Source organism: Porites lutea, chromosome 3, assembly GCF_958299795.1.
Source record: "Porites lutea chromosome 3, jaPorLute2.1, whole genome shotgun sequence".
NCBI lineage: Eukaryota > Metazoa > Cnidaria > Anthozoa > Scleractinia > Poritidae > Porites > Porites lutea.
This window is the reverse complement of record NC_133203.1, coordinates 9,515,041-9,524,493: the sequence shown is the minus strand read 5'-3', so window position 1 is coordinate 9,524,493 and position 9,453 is coordinate 9,515,041. Positions and strand designations below refer to the sequence as shown.

Sequence of the window (9,453 nt, the reverse complement as noted above, 5' to 3'; positions counted from 1 at the left end):
CTCTTGGAACAAAATTTTTATTTCAAGATATAATTGTGTTCAAAGGGGAAAAGTGTTAAAACATGTTTTAAAATTCTCGGACCTAGGGACACATTTCAGGCAGGCTGGATTTTTGTGATTTTTTAATTTACACACTTCTCATCTTGCCCCCCAAGAGTTAGGGATAAAGAATGGCATCATCAAAGGCAAAGGCAAAGCTCCGGCCGCTCGGAGCCCTACCTCTGAAGAAATTTTCAAAACGACTCCTTAGATGGTACAGTACCCTGGCTCCAGAGGTCCGCTTTCAAAATACCTAATATGTAATAGTCGTGCATACGGTTTGATAAGGCTCTCGGCATTTCGCGCCTCGTTGAAGCGGCTTCGCCGCGAACCATCTCTACAGCCCCCGAAATGATCCCGACCCCCAAAATAATCCCCAACCCTGAAATGATCCCCAAATCGACCCCGAAATGATTCCCATTTCTCTTCACGTCGACCCCGAAATGATCCCCAATTAATTCTTGGAATGGAACTTGTATTCCGTCACGGAATTATTACAAATCTGTTGCAGCGTTTACGTTCTCAAATCGCGTTTAACATTTCGATACAAATTGAAAACCTTACATTCAAGAACAGTATTTTTCCTTCTTCCCTTCCCATGAGACCCCGCGCGCGCCTCAACCTAATCCCCAATCGTCTCTCATCCCAAAAAACACTTAAATAGCGACTGGGTACGAGTCTGAGTCAAGATCAGAAGACTTTAGCAGCGACTGATCAAACAAAGTGAAATATAGTTTAGTTGCGATATTTCGACTGGCCAATAACAGTCTTCATCAGGTTTATTGGGATATCACGAATTCACAGGAATATATATGAAGTAAAATTATGACCGGAAATTACATAATATGACGTGGTATGGTGAAATGAAAGATATACTATATATAGTAATATATATATGAAGTAAGATAATGACCGCCAAATACAACGAGCTTCCGACATTCTTCGCACTGACGCACTTACAAACAAACCCAAGACTCAGACTGAAACCTGCTAAAGTCTTCTTGACTGTAACGTTTTCAATTTGATCTATTTTGACTGATCACGGTCTTTTTGGATCCGACGTTGAACAAGATTGATCGTGCACGGTATATTAGACTACGAGTAGTCCCCCATTTTTCCTCAGGGATAGTAGAGCGAGCGAAACGCGAGCGCGCGTGAAAATCACCCCACGCGCGCGCGCGCTCGCGTTTCGCTCGCTCTACTATCCCTTGAGGAAAAATGGGGGACTACTCGTAGTCTAACGGTATATGAATTTGCTGTTTTTTTTTTTTACCTTAATTAAACATTTCGCTACAGTTTATGTGATTTTTTAGCGCTTTTGTCATCTAATCGCCTTTATGTATACTTTTGCATCTTCGACATCATTTTAAGATTTTAAAAAGTGTTAAAACATCATTTTTAAAATTCAATATCCAAGGCATGCACTTTTAACATCATTTTTAGAATTTGGCATCTATGCGGTTTTCTCTATAACCGGGCTATAATCACCTAAGGGAAAGTTCATTTAATATGACAAGGGAGGGGGGATGAAGATATTGAGGGGGGGCTCCGAAAATTTTTAGACACCCGAAGGGGGGGCTCTGAATAAATTGTTGCGCTAGGAGGGGGGGCTCCGAAAATTTGTATACTTCAAAACCAACACATGACATCATCATACAGATCAGATGGTTTTCAACTCAACAATTTAATGACCTGTACAACTCAGCTATATCACGTGGTTTACAGATATAACAAATGTAGTCTCAGTAATTATTACACTCTTGTTCATCCCAAAAATGCTTTAGAAAATTTCAAAAATTAGAAATGCTCAAACTTTTTATAGTAAAACCACATTGATTCAACAAGATTTCAAAATCTGCTAACGGGAACTATAAAAACGATGACTCTGTAACAAGAAATGTTAAGAAATGAAGGAGGAAGGGAGGGGGGGGCTCTGAATTTTTTTCGACTACCAAGGAGGGGGCTCCTAAAAAATTGTACCCGCTAGCGAGGGGGGCTGCTAAAATTTCAAGCTTCGAGTTTCAATATCTTCATCCCCCCCCCCCCTTGTCATATTAAATGAACTTTCCCTAAGTAATAATTTTAAAATATGTTATGTTTCTTGATATTATTAGTTGCAGTTCATGGTCTCCCTAAAAATATACTAGACTGTGTATTTTTTTGATAATAATATTTTCGTTTAATCCAGTCCAAAGTGTAATCCCAAATTAATGTCATGTGGGCAAGTGAAGATTATTAGTAAAGCTTAAGTTGTAATGTTGTGCATTTTGCACGATCCATAGTTCAAGGATATCATTCCATTCCTAAAATTAAATGGAGATCATTTCGGGGTCGCTATCATTTCGGGGTCGATTTGGGGATCATTTCAGGGTTGGGGATCACTTCGGGGTCGGGATCATTTCGGGGGGTGTACAGGATTAGAGCTTTAGACTACTTAGGAACTAATAATAAGTTTGGTCACCGACAAGACATCACGTAAGACAACGGCTGTCCAAAAGGCGAGATAGCCAAAAACGCTTCTACGTCGATATTTATACTAAGAAATTGCAAACGTTACAGTCAAGAAGACTTTTGCAGGGACTGATCAAACAACGTGAAATAGAGTTAAGTTGACGTATTTCGACTGGCCAATACCAGTCTTCATCAGGTTTATTGAGATATCACGAATTTACAGAAATATATATGAAGTAAAATAATGACCGGAAATTACATAATATGACGTGGTATGATGGGGCTAGGAACCCCACAGGGGGCCCACACAATCTGTTTGTGTAGCCGATTGTTATTTTATAGTAAATGTACTGGATTTACCGTTTGCTTCACCTATAGCGATATATCGCATATATGTATATAAATCAATAATAAATGAACGTTGAATTACCTTGCCTGTGGTGTATAGTCGTCCTTTTGCCTCAAAAGCGGTTTTTTGAGCGATTTTGAATGAATTTGAGTTCGCCGTTGACTGTTCCATATAATAGAAGGACAAGGGAGGAATCCTTGTTTTGAAAGGGTTCCAGCGCCGGAGCGATTTTCCCCCCCCAAAATCGCACGCTCCGCTTTCAAACTTCGCAGCATAAAGGTCAAAAGATTCACGATTCTTCTCGTACCTTCCAATCAAAAATCCATCCAAACGGCCCGTAGCTAGCCCTCGAAGAAAATCAAAATCCCACAGTATCCGAGCGACTGGAATGCGTAGCAAGATTCATACGTGCCAGCGAGAAACCGTCCCGCTGATTGCCTCTTTTTGATTGGGTGTCGTTAAACAACAAACGCTTACCAAGTCTTCTTCATCAGTTATTATTTAACCATTTGTTTAACGACATCCAATAAAAAAAAGGCAATCAGCGGGACGGTTTGTGGCTGGCACGTATGAATCTTGCTAAGCATTCCAGTCGCTCGGATACTGTGGGATTTTGATTTTCTTCGAGGGCTAGCTACGGGCCGTTTGGATGGATTTTTGATTGGAAGGTACGAGAAGAATCGTGAATCTTTTGACCTTTATGCTGCGAAGTTTGAAAGCGGAGCGTGCGATTTTGGGGGGGGAAAATCGCTCCGGCGCTGGAACCCTTTCAAAACAAGGATTCCTCCCTTGTCCTTCTATTATATGGAACAGTCAACGGCGAACTCAAATTCATTCAAAATCGCTCAAAAAACCGCTTTTGAGGCAAAAGGACGACTATACACCACAGGTAAGGTAATTCAACGTTTATTTATCATTGATTTATATACATAGTTAGCAATATATCGCTATAGGTGAAGCAAACGGTAAATCCAGTACATTTACTATAAAATAACAATCGGCTACACAAACAGGTTGTGTGGGCCCCCTGTGGGAACCCTATATTGAACATGGCCGTAATCAATGCACTTTTCATTCTACATGTGAGACCCATCACATCAAATCTCATATCACTTGTGAAACTTTTAATGTTATCTATTTGATTCAATGTCGCCTGCATAATCTACAATATATTGGAGAAACTAAACGTCGCCTCAAAGACCGTTTTAATGAACACAGAAGACCTATACTCAACCCTACTGGTAATTACATCCATACTACAGTTTCAGGACACTTTCTAACCAGTAATCATTCCGACAATCATATGCTTTTGATTCCTATTGAAAAACTTAAAAATGGGCGTGATTCTTTCAGGAAAGCACGTGAAGCCCACCTTATCCATAAAGCTAAGACAATTGAATCTCTGGGCATCAATCTATTAAATAATCGTGATGAAAAGTAACTATAAATAGTATATCTTTTACTTTTTTGTTATCTTGTCTTTTTAAGTAGCCACACCATACCACGTCATATTATGTAATTTCCGGTCATTATTTTACTTCATATATATTTCTGTAAATTCGTGATATCTCAATAAAAGGCTGATGAAGACTGGTATTGGCCAGTCTTCTTGACTGTAACGTTTTCAATTTGATTTATTTTGACTGATCACGATCTTTTGTATCCGACGTTGAGCAAGATTGATCGTATCCGGTTTTTGCAGTGGTCTTTTGTCTTTTTTACCTTAACTAAACATACTAAGAAATATTCATATCGTATAATCACAGATAGCCCAAGCTCGAAATTTAAGCATCGGCGAACATCGACATTGTTGCATAACATTCGAAATATAAGGATTTGTATGGAAAAAACTTATCGTTTCCGTAACGTACGAAAATGAAAGGATTTCAATAAAAAACAACTTACCTTACATAAACTGATGTTTATGGCCGTTTTATGGGTTGTACTGTAAACGGTTTTCTCTCTATATAATAGTTTACCAAGATTGGGGACTCCAGCGAAGTTGCCCGACGGATCCACCCGACGGATCCTTTATATAGAAAGAAAACCATTTACAGGACAACCCATAAAACGGCCGTAAATCGGCCCATGGACCACTTAGGAGAGACGCAACAGACAGTTTATGTAAGTTAAGCTGAAATCCTTTTATTTTCGTAGGTTACGGAAACGATAGGTTTTTTCCCATAGAAATCCCCAACAATGCCTATGTTCGCCAATACTTATATTTCGAGCTTGGGCTACCTGTGGTAAAATCAAATGTAGTTACGTAACCTCTATTAAAAGACTGAGTAAAAGAACAAAAGGTTGTCACAAATGTGAAAAAAATGCTACGAATCGTAATGAAACAGCTTTTCAACTACACGTGGTTACATTGAAAAGCATTTATTTCCATTGGTCTTAAAAATAACTCGAGACGAATTACCTATGATCATATTTTTCAATGATACAAGTTCGCACTAGACACATGTACGCAATGCGGACCTATTTTAAGAACGGCGCCCCATAGCTTCGTGCGAACTAACCTGACTAAGTGCCTTTATTTCGAGAGATTAGATCACATGCACCTAGCATGATGCGACAAATTACGACAATATAAACAGCTCGCCTTCCCTGCCCCTTTAATGCTGAAACGACTTTGGTTATCTGTCGTTCATATGGTGGCCTAATTCAGTTACTTCACAAAAGGTTCGTTGCAATTCAGTTAAACTATAAATTCGTGACTGTGACTGATTCTAATTGTTATGTTTTGGTATTTTCGTGTGATGAGTAAACAAAAAATGCTTAAAAGCAGAAGGACATAATTGTTGAATTGAAAGTTTCTGTGTTTGTTTCTTCTTTCTCCAGCCTCACTTCTTAGCAGCACTTCAGGTGGAGAAGATGGAAACTGTAACAAAACTTCTAGAGCAGCCATTATTATTGTCAGAGAGTCTTGCTCATCCTGCAGCCACAGTGTCCTTGCTGCTTTTTGTAGCGCTCTTTCTGTACTGGTATGGGACTAGAGGCTTTGCTGACCTCAAGAAACTAAATGTTCCAGGACCCAAACCTATTCCATTCCTTGGAAATTTTCTTGAAGCTAGGAAATACAGTGGTATTTATCAGATGCACCTTGCCTTCCTTAAAAAATACGGCAGAGTGTTCACCATCTGTCTGGGCGGCAGGCCATCGCTTATCGTTGCCGATCCGGAGCTTTTGAAACAAATAATGGTCAAGGATTTTCCAAATTTCCGCAATCGTTTCCAGTTTCAAAAGCCAGTGAACAAAACTCTTGCACAGAACGTGGCATCCTCACGGGACGACAAATGGAAACGGATCCGTAACACGCTGACACCCACTTTCAGTGCGGGAAAGCTGAAGCTGATGACATCTTTGATGGAGAAGTTGTGTGACACACTTTTGGAGAAACTTGAAAAAGTCACTGACTCGGGTGAGTTATATTCCGTAGAAAGTAGGCGCGATTTCCAGCGTTCTCTCGGTCCTACCAGACAGCAAGTCTATGTAGAGACTGTAGAAGGGTATAGTCATGGACATTGATCAGGGGCACCCAACGTCAATTTTCGGAAAATATCTGTTCGGAAGACGATTTGAGATCTAGAATTTTCGGACCATTTGTTGTAAAATTTCTTGCTTGCTTGCCTCTCCCAAGATTTTCGAACATCTGAAAAATGGTGCAATTACCTATTTTTAACGGATTTTCACCCTAAAAAGGTCACCTGAAATTTTCGGGAGCCTTTTTTCTGGCTGAAGTTTTCGAAACGTTACGTTTTGATCCCTATAATTTTCGGATCACCAGACTTTCAGCTGGGAAATCCGAACAGATGAAAATTTTTAGGGATAAAAATATGCCTATATCTGCAGTTTGAATACAAAAACACGTTTAACAATGCTATGTTTAAGTGGTTTTGGACTATATTCTCGTTGGGTGCCCCTGATTAATATTTTAAATGTGGCATTGCACTCTACCGAAAGAGAACGAGAGCAACGTCGTTCTCAGGGTCAGGGGTGGAAGCGGAATATTTTGTGTTTAGTATTCAATATTCAAACTGTCAATATTCAATATTCAGACTTAATATTCAATATTCAAAGATCAATATTTAATATTCAAACCTCAATATTCAATATTCAGACTTCCATTTTTATCTTATTTTCATTTTTTAAACAATTGTGACCTCCCTCATGACTCATTGATTTTCTATAAGAGCCACGTCCGTTATTGCAGGCTACCAAGACACATGTATTTCTTTGCAATGAGTTTTACCTAATGGCAGAGGTCGTTCAGAAAAAAAATATCAAAATATAAACAAGACATGCTCCTAGTTACATTGCAATAGACTATTATCTGTTGGTAAACGTTGGTAGAGAAAGGCTTGACGTGGTTACAAACATTGGCCCAGTCCCCGGGGGGGGGGGGGTACTCCCTTATATAAGCTATCGTGTCTTCTATTAAGAAGATATTTAAGGCAGCTTGGGATTCTAAAATACACTCAAAAACAGAGACAAGAGTTCAACGAGACTCGAGCGCGAATGGTCTTTTCTTGAAGAGTCGGACAAAGAGTGACAAGAGGGTTGTAATCTGACAAGTCTCGTATTACTGCGTGGTCATGACAACTGTCAGTCAGGAGTACTGTACTAATGAATTACCGTACATAACCGAGCCCACTGTGTGAGCCCACGTTCCTTCCTTCCCTAGCCTAGGAACGCGGGCTCACTGGATGGACCGTCCCGACAAAACATCAGTCGAACATAATGAAGCATAACGAATAAGTGAATTTTTTAGATTAATTTACGGACACTTAATAAAAGTGAAAATCTTTCCTACTTTTACATTTAAAATACAAAATGACTGTAGAATCATTTTGCGGACAGTTCATACAGGTTTTTCATATCTTTAACTTTAACTTCATCTCCATATTTCAGTCTACTATTAGTTTTTTTTCCTTTGTAAGCATGACCAACCGTGGAAATGGTAATGCAAATAAAAAATTAATATTGTTGTTGCTGTTTTTCACAGATCAAAGTGTTGACATGTTGGACTGGTTCAGTCGAATGACACTAGAAGTCATTTTGGCGACTGCTTTTGGAGTAGATGCAAAAATACAAACGGGAGAAAACAACGAAATGTTACGAGAGGCTAAGAAACTGTTTCACGTGCCTTTCTTTCTCCGACAAATTGCCCGTCTTCCATTTGGAGACGCAATTCTTCGTTTGTTACTTGTTCTTAATGGAAGTGATGTAAACTATTTCGAGCGTATCGGGAGAGAAATGTTGAACAGTCGTCGGCAACAGGGACAGACAAATCGAAAAGACCTGCTACAACTCATGATGACTGCCACTGATGAAACCACTGATGAAGGGGTCAGCAGACTCTCTGATGACGAGGTTGTAGCCCAGTCCTTCATCTTCTTATTGGCCGGTTATGAAACGTCAAGCAACACTCTGTCATTTACTGTGTACCACTTGGCTTGTAACCCAGGCGTTCAAGACAAACTGAGATTAGAGATTGCCGATGCCCTAGAGACCAATGGAGGGGAGAAAGCTCTCTATGAAATAGCCCAAAGCATTGAATATCTTGATTGTGTCATAAAGGAGTCACAGCGATTGTGTCCGCCTCTTCCACATCTAAATCGTGAATGCCAGAAAGATTTTGACCTTAACGGAATCCATATTCCAGCTGGAACCGAGATTGTTATTCCAGTCTATGCCTTGCATCATGATCCTGAAGCCTGGGAAGACCCAGAGAAGTTTGATCCCGAGAGATTCCGTGGTGCAAGGAAAGACGCCCACCACCCCTTTCAGTTTCTGCCGTTCGGCGCCGGGCCACGAAATTGTATCGGTATGCGGTTCGCCCTGCTGGAGATCAAGATTGCCCTGGTGAAAATTCTGATGAAGTACAAGTTTGTGCGATCACCCGAGACGCAAGTTCCTCTAGTCTTGCATGATGGCGCAACGATGACTGCCAAAGATGGCGTGCTGGTTAGAGTAGAGTCCGTGCAATAATTAACCTAGGGTTTTGCCAAGTAATTTGTAACACGTTTTTGTCTATCGTTAAGGGGCGCTGTCACAAGATACAAAGAAACCCAACATATCTGCAGTTATACTGAATAAGTGTTATGAAGTAATTTTACAGCTGTCTTTAGTGTTGAAGACCAGAAGAAGCAGAGTGCAAAAAGCTTTCTGAGGTTGTGTTATCTGCGTCTCGGTCAAAATGCGAACGCGTAAGCGTGATCAGACTAGGGGGTCCGAGGACATGCTACCCCGGGAAAATGTCAAATTTAAGTCTTCTGAAATGGTTATAAATGCATCTAAAACTTCCATTAGTAATATAAATTTGTAATTATTACATCAGCACATAAAACAACAAGTTACAACCTGGCCCCCTCGTAAGACCAACATTTAAATGAATAGACGGGACCCTGGGAACGAGGTTGAAGCGGAATCGGAACGCTGTTTTCACGAGATCATAACCTGATAACGCTTTACACTCCTAACAGAACTTTTCTTTCGCTTGCTCTATTTTGGCTTACTGGACATGACTGATGTGACAACATGTAAGGGAAAAAAATGGGCCGACAAAAAAGTTTCAAAACAATTTTTCCACATGTGAATAAACCAGGGAC

At 40.0% G+C, this 9,453-nt stretch overlaps 1 protein-coding gene across 1 annotated transcript; it reads left to right on the top strand.

The window, feature by feature from the left end:
• The first annotated feature begins 5,406 nt into the window (after nucleotides 1-5,406).
• LOC140930397 (cytochrome P450 3A11-like) lies at nucleotides 5,407-8,999 on the top strand. Its single transcript, XM_073380083.1, has 3 exons — nucleotides 5,407-5,524; nucleotides 5,684-6,263; nucleotides 7,848-8,999. The coding sequence occupies exons 2-3, from the start codon at nucleotides 5,717-5,719 to the stop codon at nucleotides 8,831-8,833; spliced, it is 1,533 nt and encodes a 510-aa protein (XP_073236184.1). The 5' UTR covers nucleotides 5,407-5,524; nucleotides 5,684-5,716; the 3' UTR covers nucleotides 8,834-8,999.
• The last annotated feature ends 454 nt before the right edge of the window (nucleotides 9,000-9,453 follow it).